Source organism: Hydra vulgaris, chromosome 03 (assembly GCF_038396675.1).
Source record: "Hydra vulgaris chromosome 03, alternate assembly HydraT2T_AEP".
Classification (NCBI taxonomy): Eukaryota; Metazoa; Cnidaria; class Hydrozoa; order Anthoathecata; family Hydridae; genus Hydra; species Hydra vulgaris.
The window spans coordinates 58990381-59012500 of record NC_088922.1 but is presented as its reverse complement, the minus strand read 5'-3'; the positions used below and the strand labels follow the sequence as shown (position 1 = coordinate 59012500).

General features: G+C 28.3%; 1 protein-coding gene across 3 annotated transcripts in view; it reads right to left on the bottom strand.

The window, feature by feature from the left end:
* LOC101241649 (protein mono-ADP-ribosyltransferase PARP4) overlaps positions 1 to 22120 on the bottom strand; it is a 199269-nt gene that overhangs the window by 39911 nt on the left and 137238 nt on the right. For all 3 annotated transcript variants that reach the window (XM_065793816.1, XM_065793817.1, XM_065793818.1), the window contains 2 exons: positions 13561 to 13593; positions 8830 to 8934 (listed from right to left, as the gene is read on the bottom strand). In XM_065793816.1, coding sequence (XP_065649888.1) covers positions 8830 to 8934; positions 13561 to 13593 — 138 coding nt within the window. The remainder of the gene's footprint in view (positions 1 to 8829; positions 8935 to 13560; positions 13594 to 22120) is intronic.

Below are 22120 nucleotides of genomic sequence, written 5' to 3'. Positions count from 1 at the left end.
GGGTCACAAAAAGTGACCCAAGATATAAATTAATGTATCAAAGACATAAATACTTATCATGTAAAAATATACTCAGTCTTTTGTCTACTGACTCTTTCAATTGTTCAACTAAAGTATTTATACTTAAAAAAGCCTCACAAACTAATGGTTGATTAAAAAATACTTTAAGAGCCATAATCAAAGGAATAACATCTGATAAAAATGCCTCACGTTTGCTGAGATTAACGGGTAAAGTTTTAAATGGTTCTAAAATATGAAAAACTTTATCTAATAAGCCCCATTGGAATGAATTTAATGTTGATTGGGTGCATGATCGGCTGCATAAGTTGCCAAAGAAATTCTTTGATCAAGCATCCTTTCAATCGTATTGTAAGAACTATTCCATCTTGTAGTAACATCTTGTATTAACCTATGCTTATTTGAACCAAGTTGTTCCTGAATTGCTTCTAATTTTGCTGCTGCTGTTGGTGAATGGTGAAAATGTGTTGCCAGACGTCTGCAACAAACTAAAATTTCTTTCAGAGATTGTTGCAACAAAATTGAGTCATGCATACATAACTGTATTGTATGTATAAAACATGGAATTGACTTAAAACCACTGTCTCTAACGCCAGCTACCATGTTGGCAGCATTATCTCGTAAAACAATGTGAATTTTTGTGTGTGGAATTTCAAAACTTAGCAAACCTTTATGTAAATATTCACTTATATTTTTTCCTGTGTGACTTTCTGGAAAATGCATAACTCTGAGTACTGCTCTCTGTTGAGAAAATTCATTATTGAGCCAGTGTGCTGTCATGCTTATGAAGGCAACATTTAAACTATTTGCTGTCCAAATATCAGTTGTAAGGGAGATATAACTGGCAGAAGATATATTACTCTTGATTGAATTAAACAGATTATCATATATTTGTGGAACAATATTTTTACTAAAGCAACTCCTACTGGGGTTTTTGGCAATTAGGGCATATCTCTTCAATTAGTTTTCTAAAACCAAGATCCTCTACAATTGTGTATGGTTGAATATCCAATGCCATCATTTCTTCAATGCGATTGTGAATCTTGATTGCTCTATGGTCATTAATATTCCACAACCTTTTTTTATTAATACTCTCTACTAATGTTAATTGTTTTTTTATTTCCGAATCACTTGATGTAGAAACAGTTGATGTTTCAATAATTTTTTTTTTATCAGACTCTTTTTCAGCCAATACATACTCCACAAGGTGCTTTTTTTTTAAATGGCGCCTAATTACACTAGTGGTAAATGTCTTTGGGCAATTCCCACCTCTAGAGAGTATTGCTTTGCATAGCAGGCAGATACAAAAACGAATGTCTTTCTTAGAAACTTCAAAGTATTTCCACACAGTACTTTTAAAAGACATTTTTTCAGAAGACATTGTTTTATACTTTTACAACATTAAAATATTTTTCTAAATTATAAAAAAGAAGTTCAACCAAAAATAAAGCATTTTAAAATTAAACTGTGTAAATATATCTTAAAATATATCGAACATGTTACATATTATGTTATTTTATCCAATACGTTACAGGTTATACATTTATTTATATTACCTAACTTTAATAATTGTATTATTTTTTCAAAAAAAAATCGTTAACATTTTTATTTACACTACAAATAAAAATGTTAACATTTATTTTCTTTACACCACAAACAATCATCCAATAATAAATTAACTTTTCAAAGTTACTTTATAATTTTTCAAACAAAATTTATTAACCCTTACTAATGTTTTAACAAACTTTTAATAACACAATAAAATGTTAAATGTTTAATAACACAATTTTTCAAAACTAATGTCTTTTTTTTTCAAAAATAGTAAAGGTTTGGTAAAATTTTATAGCCAAACGTTCGGACTGGGTGTTCGGCCAAAAACCGGGTTCGGCGCATCCTAAGATATATATATACATATATATATGTATATATATATATATATATATATATATATATATATATATATATATATATATAAATATATATACATAATATATATATATATATATATATATATATATATATATATATATATATATATATATATATATATATATATATATGTATATATATAATCATTTTTGGGTTTGGTAAAGTATTTTAAAATAACTTTTAAAATCTAAACTAACTTTTATACATCAACGTGAAAAAAAGAGAATTTCATTATCAACATGAAAAAAAAAGAACTTTGAACATTTATTATAAATTAAAATTAGCAAAGTTTACAATACAACATTAATGCAATAAATGTAACAAAAAGTTTAACAACTGAAATGCAAATTTTAATTCATAAAAACAATACTTTTAAAATAATAGCAATTATTTATTCTTATTGAAAAATTAACAACAATAACGACAGCTATATAAAAAAATTTTAAATGAGAAAATGGCTGTTTATACCAAACTCAATAACACTTTTTTTTTGCGCATAATCATAGTACTTCAAACAATGCTTGTATTACTTCAATACTTGATGGTGGAGTGGTGAGCATTTTCTAAGGCATATACACCAAGCCCAAACTGACTACAACAATAAAAAAGGAACTAGATGACACACTAAAATTGTGAAATTTCCTTATTCATAATTAAACTTTTCTAGAAGATGAAGCTGCAATTTTTTTAAAAACGTTTTTAAAGCATAAAATTGATTCAGCAATAGATTCTCCAATCACTTAGCTAAAACCTTTTTTTAAATAATTTAAAATATATTAAGACAACTAACTACTGGTTGTAGAAATTTTTAGAAAAATTTAGAAATATTATATTTGGCTGCATAGAAGCTGCACTTAAAAAAATAACTTCTAGATCATCTAGTTTATCTAAGACTTTTCCGTGGTAACTTTTAACAATAATACAGTTTGATTTAGACCATGTATCAAAATCAGGCCACAAATCAATTAATACTTTTACGAACATAGAAGTAATAGCAATGAAAATGTGTAACTCTGAAGAAGAGATAAGATGTTCCACTAAAGTTCATCGATATATACAATTCAAGGAGAAATACAGATTTTGAATTCCTTCATGCGATTATTCTTGCATCCATCTGCAACAAACTTATTGTAACTAATATCAATTGAACCAAAAGTTTTTCACTTTTAAGAGTATTTTCTCCTTCACACCAGAGAAAAGCATACTTACCACTGAGGCTGCTTAAACTAAATAGAGAGTTAACACATTCTACAACAAATGCTATCAAATATTTTACATCATTCAGCACTAGTGGTTTCAATAGTTTGCTAAGATTTCTATTATGTTTTGAAACATCTTCAACTAAAGATAAAACAAATAATCTTTTTACACTGGAATCATCTAGATTTTTTTAAGTTATATTTTTTGCATAATGGATCAAAAACATATACAATACATTTACAAATACCAAACTGCAACTTATCTCTTCATTCCCTAAAATGAATGATTCAGTTTTTACATCATAAAAATTTGACAAAGTGATATACAGCTCCTAAATCTGAATTGATGTACTAGGTTCTAAAATATTCTTTCCTAAGTTTTGTCACATATTTTTTTAACTCAGGCTTAAAGTATTTGAGATTTCTGTTAGGGTATGGTGGGGTAATATGGGTCTACGGGGTAATCTGGGTCTAATTCATATTTATCTGTTATATTGATAATGGCTTTAGGTATAGAGTTGAAATTTTTACCACGTTGTTATAACATATTAGGTTAATTAATTTTAAAATATAACCTTGCTATGCTGTTAGAAACGACACTTTTTTAGCTAAAATGCTAGATACATAAAGAAAGTCATTTTTTTCTCCGTTTTTAAACTTCAGAGAAAATATATTCAAATAAGGCATAAACGCATGAAAAATGGTAATTTTGAACGTTAAATTACTATATTTTAAGAATAGTATACCTGTAAGACACTAACGCACATGGTTTGTTTAAAATTTGAAATATAATCAGGTGGGGTAAAGTGGGTCTATGTATGTAAAATATTATGATAAGTAATTATGTTATTAAATTTGTTGTTAGTAACATTATAAACCTATTAGTTTCATCAGACCATACTATTTTTGTGTTAATAATTCTTTAGAACTATTAAACACTTATCTTTGAAGTTTACATTAAGAAACATGTGTATTTATTTGTGTGAAACAATATGTTTACCTAGGACTTAGGCTAGGCTAATAAAATCTTATATAAGACCTATTTGGTATTAAAATATTTTTTTTGGTGATACGTTATGATTTATGCTAATTTATTTCACTAAAAGATTAACATATTTTTCATATATTACTTTAGAAAGTATTTTAAAAATGCCAAGATATAATAAAAAAATAAAACCCAAGTACAATGCTGATAGTTTGGAAAGAGCAATTATGTTAGTATGTGAGGAAAAAAAGATTATTTATCATGCTGCAAAAGATTGTTCTGTTCCTAAAGAAACATTGAGAAGAAGAATAAAACAATAAGAATTTAATGGAAACAAACGTAAAAGTCAAAAAAGTGTGCTGAGTGATAATGATGAAGCAATGAGTGTAGCTGCAGCACAGTATTGTCAAAGATATGGTCTTCCATTAGATTCTCTTGACATTTGTAATTTAGTAGCTCAATTTTGCACAATGATGAGGATGAAAACTCCTATTAAAAATGGAATTCCTGGGAATAATTGGATAATTTCTTTTAAGAAGCGTCATGTTGATAAACTTCGATTATGTACGCCTGAAATACTTACATTTTCAAGAGCTAAAAGTTTAACACGTGAAGTTGTAGATAAATTTTTTACTATTTTATCTGATGTAATTTATAATAATAACATTGTACCAAATAGTATATACAACCTTGACGAGATTGGGCTCTCCACAAATCACTTAACAAAGAGAGTATTTGTAAATCCAAAAAAGCCATGTACTGTAAAAGCCATATACCAAAAAAGCCTTGTACCATAAAAGCGAACACGGACAACCATATCCAAATTGTTTGTCTTCCGCCAAGTTGCTCACACGCATTACAATGTTAGATGTGGCTGTCTTCAGACCATTAAAGAATGAGTGGAGAAAAATTTTAAATCGGTTTGCAAGAGAAACAGCACAAAAATATTGATAAGACAGCTTTAACAGGGTTATTGAAACAATTGTGTCAGAGACTCTCTCCAGCAAATGCTATAGCAGGATTAAAAGTGCAGTGATGAAACCTTAAAAGTGCAGTGATCAAAAAATAGTTATTTTTTATAAAACACTTTATTAAAACAATATTATTTCTGTTTTAAATCACCATTTTTTTACTTTTATTTGTCCGAGTTTTTAACTTTTATTGTTGTGCTGTGTATGTATGCACTTTCTTTTTCAATAAAAATATCTTAAGACTACTTTTTAAAATAAAACCTTGTATATATACTATAAAAAAGGTGCGTGCATATAGAATGTATGTCAGATTTTTCATAAGCAGTAGTAGTTTAAACCAGAACTACCAACATTTTATGTAGACCCATATTACCCCACTACGTGGGGTAATGTGGGTCTATATAGGCATCTTCAAATAAAGGCTCCCTCGACCTATTTATATTATTTTAAGTAATAGTTTTTTGTTAAATTTGTTTAGTAGGATGTCCAATCATGATTTTAAGACATCTTTTGTCAAAAATCCGATACCTAAACATTGTTTTATTTTAACTAAAAGTCAGAAATAGGTAAAAATAGGCTCACATTACCCCACCCTACCCTATAGCTTCCAAGGACAATTTTTTAAATCATGCTCTGCTACATCTATTACCAAACATGCCAACAACAACAAGAAAATTGTTTTCAAAAATCATTAAAAGAAACTTATCTCCTGGTTTAATATTATCCTTTTTTATTTTATTTTAGAATCCCAGAAGCAACTTGATAATTTCATAGACCGTCAGTCAACATACTTAGGCTTTTTACAGCTTCACTCTTACAGCAAAAGTGGGGAATTCCTTTACCTGAATATTTGCTATTTTTTAATCATATCAACCATATTTAAAAGAAAGTTTAATCTTTTACCATTGAAAAAACAGATGATTTTCATCTCAAGTACAAATATCTTCATAAAGTCTTTTAACATTAATAATTTTAAAATACTTGATAAAAAAAACATTGTGATATTGTCAACACTTTTTGGATGAGTTTTTATAGCAACTATAGTCTCATTGCAAAACACATTTGAAAAAGTTGATGTATTTTGATGCTTATATGGTTTAGGAAAAATTGAGAAATTTGATTAAGTTTAAAAAATTTTACATCATCTTTTTCAAATTTCTTTCAAGATCTAACCATTCAGCAGTTTATAAAAATAAATTCTTAAAATACAGTTCATAAATTCATATTTCAAAAGTAAAACTTGGCATTTTTCTGTAAGTTGTTACAAATAAATTTTATTAAACATTGATTATTAAAATCTTATAATCCATTGTGTATTATGATTGTTTCTGTAACACAATGATTGTATATAGGTGACCAACAGAGCCATCCTGTTATGTAGACCAGGGAGATATGATAAAAAAAAAATAGATTTTAGAGTATTTTAAACTAGGCTTCAAAGATTGATGAAGAATCTGTAACAGTACCTATGAAAAAGGCAAACCTGTTATTTACCCTTTCTTGCATGGTTCAGATTTTGTTGCCTCACCTAAATACAAAGCTGAATTACTAAGAACTTTTTATCAATCTAATCTCTTGATTCCTCTAATCATATCATATCACAACTTCTAAAATTGCCTTGATTATTCAAATCCTAGTTGATACTTGACCTGATATAGCCAACAAACAAGTTGATTTATTACTTGACATTCGAATCACTCCAGCTTTTGTATTTAAAGTGATTTCCTGCTTAGACTCTTCTTTAGCATGTGGTCTAGACAACATAGCTGTTATAGTTTTGCAGAAGTGTTCTTGGGAGCTGTCGACTATACTTTCAAAACTATTTAACAAGTGCTTATCAGAGACTTGTTTTACACCCTGCTGGAAAGCAGCATCTGTTATTCCTATTTTCAAAAACTCTGGAGAGCAATTTGACTATGATCTTTCTATCATAAGCAAGTTTTTGGAGTCTTTAATTAAGAGATATTTAATCTCTCATCATGAATCTAATAATTTACTACCTAATCATCAATATGTACTTTGATCTTCTTGTTCTATTGCTGATTTGTTAATGGTAATAACTGGTAGGTTTTATTGTACATCAGATAGATGCAGAGAGACTAAGGCTATCCCTCTTGACGTTTCTAAAGTCTTTGATAAAGTTTGGCATACTGGTCTTCTCCATAAGCTCTCTTCTTATGATGTATAAGTTAACATCTTTAAGATTATTGAATCCTTCATTAGTATAAAAGTTGTCCTCGATGGACAGCACTCTTCTTCATATTCTATAACTTCAGGGGTTCCTCAACATTTTAGTTTTGACTATATACTTTTTTTACTAATATTAATGATCTTCCAAAATTAATCCAAGGTGGCATTGTTCACTGATGATACTACCATTGCTTGGAGGGGGCGTTTGAGTATAAAATTTAATATAAAGGTTACAAAGTAACTAAAAATCCATTAAATTAAAAATTCATTTAATGGATTTTTAATTTACTTAGTAACCTTTATTTAACCTTTATTAATGATATCATTTTAACTAACAAATATGGTTTTACTGATAAAATAGTTTTTAAATAAAAAATCTGAAATAACATCAAGTGTCATCACAAAAACAAGTTTTTGCTTGACAACCACAAACCAAAGATTAAAAAATCAAAAAATTTAAGAATACTTATGAACAAAAAAAAGTTATGTTTATAATTATTCAAATGACATATCTTCTTTTTTTTAAAAATGCTATTATTTATCTAACTATTTTTTATTTTTTGCACTATTATATAATTGAATAGTATTTTGATTAAAATGCTTTGATAAAAATCATAACAATGATAAATATGCTAAAGTTGGCAAAACTACAAAAAAAATGGACCATCATGGAGTGTAAATGTGGACCATCATGTCGAAGTTTTTAATCTTTTGTTTCAAGAAAAGATTGTATATATATAGTCTTGCATGAAAGTCGAAAAATTTTTTCAATAAACTATAGTTTTAAAGAGACCGTTAATGAAACAGACCAGAAAAAGTTTAAAAGTTGGAATAAAGTTTATTTTTAAAAATTATAGATTGCTTGCTTAAACCAAACCCTCAGTCAATGTAGTGACACTTCCTTGTAGCAGAAGGCTATAAGATAGTTGATGTAGCAACACTCCCTTGAAGAAGCAAGCTTCAAGATAGTCAATGTAGCAACACTCTGCACTTAACTTGAAAAAAAAAAAATACACTATTAATTAAAAAAACTTTTTAGTCATTATTATCGGGGTTTTTAAAAAAAACGATAAAACTTAATTATTTTAATTGTTTTAAAACTTTAAGCTAACATTAAAATGTAGCTTGATTGTTGAAGTCATTAAAATGTTCTTGAAAGAGACTTTTTTTACCATAAAAGTCTTTTTCCACTACTATATATATATATATATATATATATATATATATATATATATATATATATATATATATATATATATATATATATATATATATATATATATATATATATATATATATATATATATATATATATATATATATATATATATATATATATATGTATATATATATATATACAACACATACTTATATTTATATGGATTTATAGATGCATTTATATCATTATATATAGAGAGAGATAGCAAACAAGGTCAATAAGAAATAATTGACTACAAAAATACCATAGAACACAATGAAATTTAAACACATTTATATAAAAACTACTTAAAATATGCTAATTATCCAAAACATTTACCTTGAAAGCAAATATTTGATACCATCTGTTCAGGAAAAGGTTGTTTTGTTGTACATGATGATACATTTCTTCTTGATGATCGTGGTGGAATAGCAGATTTCTTCTCTATTAGTTAAAGCATCCAGTAAAGTTGTGTTTAAATTATGTAAATGTAAAAGTTAATTTTTTTTATTATAAATTTTCTAGTTTTACTTTTTACCTAAAAATCGACCTGCAGCAATCAAAAGTCCTTAATTTTTGACTAGCAGCAATATGTCCTTAATTTTTGATTTATAGCATTTATTTGTATAATTCATTAAGTCAAAACTTTTATAAAATTTTAAAAGTTATTATCATCAATAAGATAATTTTTTAAGTTCCATAAAAAATATTTAAAATATTTTTTATGGAACTTAATCTTTTGGAAATCATCAGCCATGAAGTACAAAATTAATATATAAAAAAACAGTTTAAAAATTACAAACTACTGTAGCTTTTAACTTTTAAATGTTTAAAAATTAAATTCAAATTCAAAAAGCAAAAAAAGTTGCGCTTTTAACATGATTTTATAAATGTCTAAATATGAGTTGTGAAGAATGTCAATTAATAATTATGTTTTTTGTGTGCAGTATATTGACTGTAAAAATTAAGTAATAAGGAAGACATCCCTATAGGTATTATTTCCTTTCAGCTAGTTTTTCACTTTTTTCATTTTCATCAAATTTCATTTTCTTATTATAAGTTTATATTAAACTAAAAAAGTTTATAAAATAATAAATACTGCTGAAACTTTCAAACCACCAAATTTTATCTCTTCATGCTGATATCCAATCATTTTCATTTTTAAGCTCAACATGTCCAAATCACTTTAATCTTCCCTGACACACCCAGATCCACTCACTATTTCTAGTCTCTGTCTAACAATATTGTTTTTCTGCACTCTCCGAACCATCAGTCAATTGATAGTCTTTATTGCATTGTTTCACTGCCATGCATCATAACACTCTTGGCATATGAAGTGTGTATCTCTCCTTTAATATTTAATAATGCACTTTTTCTACTTCCTCATTCTCAACTTAAATGCATAACTTTTGTTTTGTTCATGTTTTTCTAAACCCTTTTGGTTCCATTTCATTATTCCAACACTGAATTGTTAGTACTAATTTTTCATCTTTCTCCATAATCAGCCACAAATCATCTGCATAGAACTATTCATAGAACTATTTAGAGATTATAATGTTAATCAATTTTTTCTTGTGTAATCTTATTCCATATCTAAAGACTTTATTTTTGCTCAGCATTTTTGTGTTTTAGAGAAAGTTTAGCTTGATGTCATCAATTTTCAGATGATTGAGCTAACTGTTTCATAACCTTTAATTTGATTCGTTACTTCAAATATTCGTTACAAACTATTTAGCTCCCATGCTCCCATGGAACTATTTAGAGAGCTTCTAAAAAAGCTACTAAATTTATAACTTAAACATTTTGTTTAAGTTATTTATAAATTTAGAGTTACTGCAATTGCAATAATTATAATTATCTTACTTAGTTAAAAATATGCAAAGATGTTTCGAAATATTCTAAGCTAGAGACTAAGTTTTGTGTGGCTTTTTAAGTTTAGGTACAAGTATGTACAAGATTATAGAGAGAATGAAGTTTAAAGAAATTTTAAAAATATACAATAGTAGTAAATACATAATAAACATAATTGTTATAGACACAATTTCTAAATATTTTTATTTAAAAAAGTAAAAAAAAAAAAATTCCAAAAATTATCCGTAGATCCACATTACCCCCTATTTATTTATTATTATAAATAATTATTTATTAGTATCATAATCCAAATCTGATTTTTACTTAGATGTATTACAAAGATGAATTCAGAAAAGAGAAGCAAAATAAAAAAAAAGATATATATATATATATATACATATAAAATATATATATATATATATAAAACATATATATATATATAAAACATATATATATATATATATATATACATATATATATATATATATATATATATATATATATATATATATATATATATATATATATATATATATATATATATATATATATGTTTCATTTTTTTATATACTTTTAAATGTTATTTTTCTATCGTAAATATTTATATATACTGGTAGAAAATTATTTTAATATTATTATATATATATTATTATATATATATAATAATATTTTATTTATATTATTATATATAAATTATAGTAATATAATTATACTTTAGTATTTAAAAATGTTAATATATATAAGTGGAACCATAATATTAAGTTTAAATGCTCTTTTAAAAAATAGTTTGTGACAGTTGAAGTTCTCATTTCAAACACCTTCAATTTTTTTTGTTTTTGTAATTTAGATTCATATATTCATATATTTAGATATTTATATATATAATATATATAATAATTATATATTCATATATAATTTAGATTTATATATAATATTTATATATATAATAACTATATATTCATATATAATTTAGATTCATATATTAAAAAATTCATACCCAACAAGGCAACCAATATTAAGTTGACAGAAAACTTAAAAAATTGTAGATTGTAAGAGTCAGGAAAACATAAATATGGGAGAAAGTTCCAAAAGGTTAAAGTGCGAGGATAAAAATTAGATGAGTAAAAGTTTTTAGAGCATGCAGATACAGATACAGTAAAATAATGAGACTTTGCTGAATGATGAACAAAGCAAGAATAAGTTTTAGTTGATGGAACTAGAGATAATAGCTCTATTGAGCAGAAACCATGATAACATTTGTTGAAAAGAGAAAGAGATGCAACTTTACAGCAATGAAAAAGAGGTTCAAGCTTATCAGATAGAGTGGATCCAACTATAATTACAAGTCATTTTTGGACCTTGTTTAGAAGAGAAAGGGCATCATTAGAAGAACCAGCTCAAATATGACAACAGTATTCCATAAAGGGACAATTAAGAGATTTGTAGAGGTAGAGAATGGAATCAGGTGTAAGAAAATGGCGATCATGATGAAGAGAAACAACCTTAGCGGATACTAATTTAGCAATTGATTATACATATGGTTTCCATAAAAAAGATCACTAGCAAAGGATAATCCAAGAAGACATAAAGAATAGGTCTGAGTGAGAGGATTGCCATTCATTAGTATAAGAATGTCGACAGTATTGTATTGAGTTTTGTTGGAGTCAAAAGTTGAGTCATCAGCAAACAAAGCCACTTGAGAAAAAAAGTTGTCGAAAAGATCATTAATGTAGATAAGAAACAAAACAGGACCAAGGGTAGAACCTTGAGGTACCCCAGAAGTAACAAGAAATAAAGAAAAATGTTGGCCTTCAAGGATGACTGTAATAAAGCGGTTAGAAAAAATTGATCGAAAGCTTTAGATATGTCAAGAGCGATAGCCTTAGCCTCACTGGCTCCATCTAATGTACAGCAAAACTGTTAGACTACTACATTTTACTTACTAGTCACTTAACCTTGCTATTTAAAATGATAAGTTGATATTAAAAATGAAAATTGAATAACTTTAAATGATAAGTAGATATTGAAAATATTTATGACATATTACCCAACAAATCAATTAATAAATAATTGAGTTTAATTTTCTCGGGTTTCAAGTTATTGTGATTTTACTGTACTTTTAGAATTTCACAAATAAGACCTTTTTATTGCCAGAAAAATGGCACACAGAGTATTTTTTTTTTAATCTTTTTTTTTCATCCTTCATCATGTGATCAAATGCTATTTCTAACGTTGTCACATTTATGAACAACGGAAACGGAAAACGGAATGGTTAAATGTTTTTTTATAAAGATATGTATATAACACTTTAGGAACCCCTATGAAAATTGTATATACATCTCAACACTGTATGAAACAACTGCAATTTCCACAGTGATTTTATAATTGTCTTATCTTTTTGTAACTACCTTTAATAAAATTCAATATATGTAATAAATAGAACAATAATAATCAATGACAAAAGATACATGTAGAAAAATAGAGCAAAAGTTACATACAACAACATATATGTAAAGAAACATAAAGCTACATAAAACAAAAAAATAGATGACAGCAATAAAAGAAACAAAGGAACCAACCATAATTATAAATATATCTCAAACTTTGTAAGAGTTTTGATAAAGCAAAAAAATTTTAATTTTGTTTCGTGATTTGCAAATCACAGATTCTGATTTTTTATTTTAAGTTTTCAAAAATAAACAGAACACAAAAAATAAAAAAGTAGGGATTTAAAAAACTAAATCTAACACTAGTACATTAAAACGCTAAATCAAATACTTTTTTTTTTTTTAATTACAAATAATTTCATCATTGAAATATTACATTAAGTTTATTGAGTCAGAATACCTTTCAAATGAATTAAACTTTTACTGTTAAAAAAAAAAAGAAAAACTTTTGAGAAAGAATAAACTGTTGTGATTTGCAGTTTCAACTTGACCGATCTATCAATGATAAAATTGAATACACAGAAAACAGTTTGCAACATATGATATACAAAAATCATATATAATTTTATTTACAGTGCTATGTCATGGTTAGGTCAATTTTATTTCATGGTGTCAGGTTAATAGTATGTCATGGTATACACATAAATGCAATCTAATCACATGACAAGCACTTAAACATTATACATCACTGGTTAAATAAAATCAATGATTACAAATAAAAAAGATGTACCTGCTAAAAGAGTTAAAAATAACTTGAAAAAACTAAAGATACCTCTTAATTGAAATTTGTGAACATCTTTAACAGCTAAAAACAAAAATAATCCAGTAAAAATTTTTTTTTACTCAACCATTACTTTTTATTCATTTAACTTTAAGAAATTCAGGTTTAGGAAATAAACCAAAAACAAAAAAGTATATAGGCTAATATACTGTTATCCATAAAAAATTTATATTTATTTAAGTATATATAAAATAAGTTATCTATATTCGATTTGTTTCACATTTAAAACTTACAACAACTTTTAAATCAAAAAATATTAGAACTCCTAATTGAACTTGACTCTGACAAAGTAAGCTTAAAAATTTCGAGTCCGGAAAAAATATTGCAAACTTATGACATTTAACAAAAAAACAAAGTAAAGAAATGTTAATAAAAAAATGTATAATGTTATAAAAACATTTTGTACATTAAATAAGTTACACTTGCTATATATTCATTACAGTTTTATAAAGTTGTTTAATGTAGTCATTATTTCTTAAGTCAAAAAGTCGAAATTCAAGTCAAAAAAGAAACAATGATGGTTTCTGTTATATAAAAAATTATAAAAAAAAATACTCTTGCTGGTTTAAAACTATTTATTTTAAATATTTATAATAGATTTTCAGGGTTTTTATACTTAATAGGAATTTTGAAATTAATGAATGAAATGGATGAATGTTTTCAAAACAATGCTAGTTTTTCATACAAATTTCAAATCGAGTTTTTCAAAAAGTTAATTCTTTTTAAGACTAATGTTTTGTTAACAACCATATGATACTTTAACTAGTTGCAGCATTAGTTATATATAGCTATAGTATATAGTATGTAGTTATATACTAGCTATAGTAGTTTCTTGAAGAAAAGTTATAGTAGTTTCTTGAAGAAAAAATGAATTAGCAAAATAGACAGAAAATTGGTTATGCACTAAGTACTGAATTTGAAATAGAAATATTTTTCTTTTTATAATAATTAAAAATAAGCAAATAATTTTTGATACAATTATTTGAACAGACATCTCTCTAATGGTATTAAAACATCCCTGGGACCCTCCCTGTTTAGTTATTCAAAAAAATATTTACAATCTTTTTGGATTTCTCAAAAGCTTTTGATAAGATTGATGACAATAGATTAGAATCAAATCTTACTTCCAAACTAGCTCACATCACGGATTGATAGCTACGAACACAACTGTTTTTAAAGAGTAAAAACACTTGAGCATGAAATGAAATGGAAATGTACTTATGCTGGAGTTATTCAAGACAGTATTCTTGGGTCTATATTATATATTGTATTCATATGTATTATAAATGATTTTTTACCACCAGAGACAAACCTAGAAAATATACTTATGGTATATATACCTACATTATCTACAAAAAACATGTTTAATTACTAAAGTGCAAGAAACAGATTCGTCATACTCAAATAAAATTACTTTAAGTTTAAAGATAATAGACTTTATCTCACAACTTAAATAATGGAATATGTCCATTAATTTATTAAAAGTGAATTTTTTTTAATTTAATACTTAAAAAGAGTTTATTATAAAAAATATCGCAAATTCCTATTTTTGTCTTTTTACACATTTATTTGCATGTGTAAACAAATCCTTTTATAAAAACAAAAACTACAACAACAAAAAAAAAAAAATGTTTAAAAAAAAAATTATTTATAAAAAGTCTCTTTGGTAACTTCGACAAATATTTTATTTGTCGAAGTTACCTAACATTATGGTAAATTTTTAATTTGAAATTTTTTTTGTACAATTGTGAAAGTCGATAGTGACATTTTGAAGATTTCATTGCCAGATTGCTGTAATAAAATTCTTTCCTTTGTATGCAGCTTGTATTTTATTCTGATTAAAGCATTTGAAATTCCAGGCATAATTAACTAGCATTATTAGCATAATTAACTTGAATAGTAACAACATTCTATAACAAATTTAAAGAGTCAGTGATGGCTTTTTCCTTAATACTAGCATGCATTGTGAATTATTCATTTATACTCATAACGTAAATAATCAATTAATTACCACTTCCAAACTTTTTACCTTTTTCAATTGTAGCATAACTCTTTTCATCTGGTTTCTGCTATTGTCAAAAATATCAAGAAAAATTTCAGATTATGGCAGATGTTGCATTTGATGTAGTAACAATTATTTAAAGAGCACAAAAAAAAAATTCTAAACATTTTGGTTTTAATTTTAGAAAACAGCAGTTGATCAACTTTCACTAAGGAATCCAAATCAAATTGCCTGTTGTCATTGCAAATAAAAACATGAATGTTTAAAAAAATGAAAAAATATGCATCAAAGGACTAAACAGAGCTGTCAATCCCTAGTGAAATAAGGAAGAAAGGATAAAAAAGTTAAAAAGATAATTTGAACAGATTTTCAGAACAAAAGAAAGACACTAGTAAAGCATATACTAAACGAAATAGAATATATAAAACAAATAGTTATGCCTTAACCTTAAAAGAGGTAATAAGATCAGTCCCATAAATGAGTGATGGAATGTTAGACCTACCCTTGTTAATGACACTGTTGAAGATTTTTCAAAAGATACAAGATACACGATTTAATGAACTAAGAATAATGGAGCTTAACATCAGAAAAAATCTTTTTACATCGATCTCAAGAGAGTTGTTCTTTTGAAAAAGATGATTACAATCAGATATAGCAGCTGCACAAGATGGTGAAAACCATGGAGTAGAATGAGGCTTGACTTGGAAAAGACGAGAAGGAATAAAAGCTTCCATTCCTGCCTGAATCCAGAAGGTTACTTAGGAGGCGCATTACTCAACTGAGAGAGAAAAGACATTAGGCCATGGATCGTCACAAAGAAAATCATGAAAAGAATCCCAGTCAGCTTTAGGGTAGTGGTAAGTAGTGTGATAATAGGGTGAGTCTGAAAAAGAAATACGAGATAAAAGATTTAAAGAGATCATTGCATGGTCAGAACCACTTAAGGGAGAAAAAAAAAAGTTAGCTATTTGAGTAAGTGATTGATAAATGCAGAAGCTATAGACTTTAGTACCAGCAGGCTCAGTGGCGTAAGAGCCAAGCCATTTAGCATCATAAGCATTAAAATCACAAATAATAACAAAATTGGCAGTGGAGTAAAGAGAGAGAGCATGGTCAATTTGATCAGAAATTACATTTAAAAGAGTGCAGTCTTGGGAAAAAGGAGAACAATAAAGAATAAAGTGAAAGGTGATAGAATGATGAGGTGCTAAACAGAAGCACATAAAAGAATGTTCAAAAGATTTGAACCCAATTTCACAACAAAGAGGCGAATTGGTGCGTATGTATACATCCAAGCGAAGCTTGTGACTATTGGCTAATTAAAGGATAGTACCCATCAATACTTAAATCTGAAGAAGGAATGGCAGAATTTAATTTAGTCTCACTAAAAGCAAGCCAGTCTTGTAAATTATGCAAAAGGTAAGATTTAACTGATGGAAGGTTACTTTGGAGACCACAAATATTTTTAAAAGATATATTAAAACAGTTAGGTGGCGGGGATGTTTTTTTCTGTTTAATATTTTTGGTTAATTTTGGCATAATTTAAGTTTAAAGAGAACTTGACTCATTCATAGATAGAGCACAGCCTCCTAAGCAATGAGGTATGAAATTTTCTCAGTCCTGTTAATTAACCTTATGTCGTAACAATAAGTTCCTTATGTGGCCTCGACAATGCATACCAAAACCATTAACCACCGTCCATGCACAACATGGCACTGTTAATACTCTGATATTTTGCAGCTGTTAATGGAATCAGTCGCTCTGAGAGCTACCACAGAGTTTGGGAAACCTTACTACCAGTTGACCATTAAACGGAGTTTTAGAGCTATATCATTATTAGGAGATAACAGGAAGAGTCGGATAGCCACTATCAAGGAGGCACAAGCAAAAACCTATGAGAAGAGTCAAAAAGATCCAGGGTTCATCATCTTAGACAGGAAACAATGTAACACAGGTTTACATCTATGTGAGCCTAATAGATGAAGAAGGGATTCAAGGCTGGTCAGTAAAATTTTTCTACTTACACCTCAAGTGTTTGCCTTGAAGGCCTCCTACCATACAGTAGCTAGTTGCAGTTAACGTCTGCCCAAGATGAGTAAGGGAGAGTAGGGTACCATGACACATGGGTACCATGAAACAAAGCAATTATTCAGCGATATAAAAGTATTGTGATAAATCCTTTTGAGCTGTAATCTGTTACTACTAGATGTATTGTTTTATGTATAACTCAAATCAGAACATGTCAATTATATTGCAAGAGGTTCAAATTTGTGTTTTCGGAGTTGCAAAGTTAATTATAAATTTTTGGAGTTGTTGTTTTTTATGATATTCACTATATTCAATGGAAAGTACCTCTATTTTGTAAATTATATTTCATGAGCTCTTAATTGTGGCAAAGAATCTTAATAAGACACTTTTTTGAAAAGCAAAAACCAGTCATCTTATTCTATCAGAATGTATGGGGTACCACATAGTTGTCACAAAGTGCAGCCCTTAGATTTAAGTTTATTATAATGACACAGTAAAATTTTGGCTTCTAAATCATCCTGGAGTGCCAATCACTATTTACAAAATTGCATCTTGGTTAACATCAAACTAGAAAAAAGTTTGACTATTACGAACATTCAAAGTGGATTTAGGAAAAGTGGAATATTTCCTTTTGAAAGAATGTATTTTTAGAAGCAGATTTTTCATGTAGTGTTGTTACTGATAGAAACAATCCAGCTACTTATCAAACAAACACTGGAGAAACTCTGAATACCAATAACTTGTTACTCTCACCAGATAAGTGTCAAGAGCTTTTTGTCAGTTCCGAGCCAAGTACAAGTCAAGCTAATGATTCTGGTATTATTAACTTTGTAACCCCTTCTCAGTTTAAAGGATTTCCTAAGGCAGCTGAAAGAAAAAATAAAAGAAAACCTTGTGAGAAAGCTAGAACTATAATAGCAACAGACCAACAAAAACTGTGCAGGAAGTAAAAGAAAAAAAAAGGAAGATAAAGAAACACCTATTTTATCATATAAAAAAAGTCTTGCTTTTGAAACTGATTTATTAAGTGATGAGGATGATTCCTATTCTTAATTTTAAAAATTTATAACGAGTCTTTAGAAAAAGTTGTTTTTTTTACCCCATGGATGGGGTACCTTTATACAAAATTCAAATTTTACTTAATAATTTTTTACAAGTTTGACCTCTTTTGACCTCTTAAGGATTTAATTTTGAAGGTATAATGTTTATCTTCAAATGGCGCTAACCGCTTAAATAAAAATGTGTTTAAAAAAATAGTTACAAAATAAAAACCAAAAGTGAATCATGGTGCCCCACTATCCCCTTTTTTTGTTGAGACACCTTCTCTAGCTACACTACTGTTCATAATTATTGGATTGATATTAACTTTTTTTAAAATTGTTATTTTTTTATTTAACTAATTTTTATGCTTATTTTTGCACTATTAAATAATTTAAAAAACATAAAAGTATTTTGATTGAAATATTTGAAAAATATAATTAGAATAATAAAAATTCTAAAGTGGGCAAAACTATATAAAAGATGCAGCATCAATGACTAGAAGCGTGGACCGCTGTGTCAATATTTTAAATCTTTGGTTACAAGAGAAGATTGTTTGTCTGAAACAAATTATTAAATGTATGATAAAATGGTGTGAATTATATCGGTATCAACTGTAAAACATGATGGATGTAGTGTTAAGGTGTGGGGCTGTTTGGAATTAGGGGCTGTCAGAATGTCAGAAATTTTTGTAAACCTAATAAACAGGAAGATAACACATAACTCAGGTAGATTTTCTTTTCAGTTTTTCTCCCAATAATAAGTAAAACTTTGATATCTTATATTGAAAAGTATGACTATTTGAATAATTATGGGCGGTAGTGTATATGCAATAATTGTGCTACATAAACTATTGAAAATACATTCTTTGTGGCTGGTGAGCCCCGACTACATTTACCGCACACAACAACAATAAAACAGACATAAGGCAATCCCATTGGATGCGGTTATCGCGCTCAATAACCTAATGACTACCCCGACATTACCCACACATTCATTTGGAAGCTCCACAACTTACATTGGATCAGCCATAGTTGACTATTCACTTCATAGCACATCATTCCACACCAGTACGGGGTCCTAACTTTTTTGGCAAAGAGTGAAGACTTGTGGCCTATGGTGACCAATATGTGCATTTGACTAATTGAAATCCTTTGTGCAGGTTTGTCACTGATGTGCTAGCTCAGAAGTGCAAGAAGTAAATGTGTTTAGCTTTCTATTCAATTGATATGAAAGTGGAGGATGACATAATGAGACCATACCAGACAACCGAATGGAACTAATGTGCCACACCATCAAACCTTAAACATAAACCATCTCTAATACCAGCAAATCGAAATTATTCTTTGTTGTATATGATCTATGAACAGAACGAATAGAATAAATTAGTTATTTCGCCACCACCCCCCACCCCCACCCCCAAGCATCTGCACTTCGTTCTTTTACTTCACAAAAGTCTTACCACTCATTTTATATTTTCTTATAATTTTTATTTTTTATTCAACGACACAATCTACAACCTGTTTTTTATTACCGTGTCTCCCAGGTCTATGTGACTGGATGGATTGACTGTTCACCTATATGTAATCATTGTGTTGCATAAACAATTAAAGTTTATGTTATTAATTATAAAAAAATGTTTTGTAACAAAAACAGAGCACTATAAAAGCTTCAAAAAAAAAGATTCAAAACAATTTTCTTATAAACAATAAGACTGTTTAATTGAGAAAATTAAAAAATTTTCTTTATTAAACCTTTGTCAAGTCAGATTATCCTGCTTCTGGTAACATATAACCAAGTACAACCTGCTTTATGTCCACTGACTTGTAGGATACCCTTTTTTAGGCAAAGGCAAGAAGAATCCAACTCTGACTTAAAACACCCCCTGCCTTGGGGCTCTTGGTTGAGTAAAGGCTAGAGATAATGTCTTAATAAAAATACTCATCTTGGGCAGATGTTAAATGCATCTGGCTACAGTCTTGTAGAAGGCCTCCTAGGCAAAGACTTAAGGTGTAAACATATTATATCTGTTGACCAGCCTCGCACCCCTTTTTCATCTATTAGGCTGGTGCAGATGTTTTTTAATACATTGTTTCCAGTTTAGGATATTGAATGCTGGAACTTCCTGACTCAATGCATGGGTTATGCTTGTGTCTCTTATTTTTATGACTAGGCAACTCATTCTATTATCTTCTAATAAGGGTACAGCTCTAAAACTCAGTTTTATGATTCTGAGGCCGGCTGGTAGTCAGGTTTCCCGAACTCTGTAGTAGCTCTCAGAGAGGCTGATTCCATCACCAGCTGAAAAATATCAAAGTATTAATAGCGCCATGTTGTGCATGGATGGTGTCCCTGTTTGTACTTTTGGTGTGCATTGCCAAGGCCACATTTGGAGACCTTTGTTACGGCTTAGGGTTTATTGATAGTAATGAGGCAATTGCTTGGGCTATTAGACAGTGTACTGATTACTATCGATGCTTTAAGTCAAGTTCTTTAACAAATTTAAAAATGAATAAAGTACCAAAAACTATAAAACACAAAAAACCATCGTCATCACCAAGTTCTCCAAACCTATCATTGACTTATATTTGTAGACTTTAAAGTAACTTTTCTTCTGTTGAGTTTTATCTCTTGCAAAGTTCAACAGACCTACTTGCTCTTTGTGAGACTAATTTGAGTTCAGCTGTCTCAGCTTGTAATCTTTGTGTTGATGGTTATTTTCCTTTAACTTCACTCTATCGCTTTTCTATATCGCTCTCCTTCATTTTAAGACTGCACTCTTTTTGATGTTATTTCTGATCATCAGCCAATATTGTTGTTGTTGGTGATTTTAATGCTCATCACAATAAATGGCTTGGCTCTAGTGTCATGACTCTGCAGGCATTAAAACCCAGAACTTTTACATTCCTCAATCCCTCACTAGTCAAATAGTCAACTTTCCAACTCACTTTCAAGACAACTCGAATCATTTACCTTCTCTACTTTACTTATGTCTTGTTTCTGATCCTAGCCAGTGCTCAGTTTCTTCACATTTACTCTAAGGTGCTTCTGATCACAATTTAATCTCTCTAAAACTATCATCTCATTCTTCTTCATCTGAATCCCCCTATCATCATACCTCTTACAAACATCTTAAAGCTGACTGGGACTCTTTCTATGATTTTCTTTGTGATGGCCCTTGGGTAGAAATCTTTCGTCTTCCTGCTGACAAATGTGCTTCTTACATAACTTCGTTGATTCAGGCTGACATGGAATCTTTTATTCCTTCCCAATGATTCCAGGTCAAGCCTCCCTCTTTTTCATGGTTTTCCTCACATTCTGTTGCTGCAATTTTCAATCGAAACCATTACTTCCATATCTATCAGCAAAACAATGCTCGAGAAAACAGATGTCAGTTTATTACTGCTAGTAACCATTGCAAAAAGGCTATGTCTAATACCAAAGGCCGCTATTTTCAGGTCATGAAATCTCGTATTTCATCAC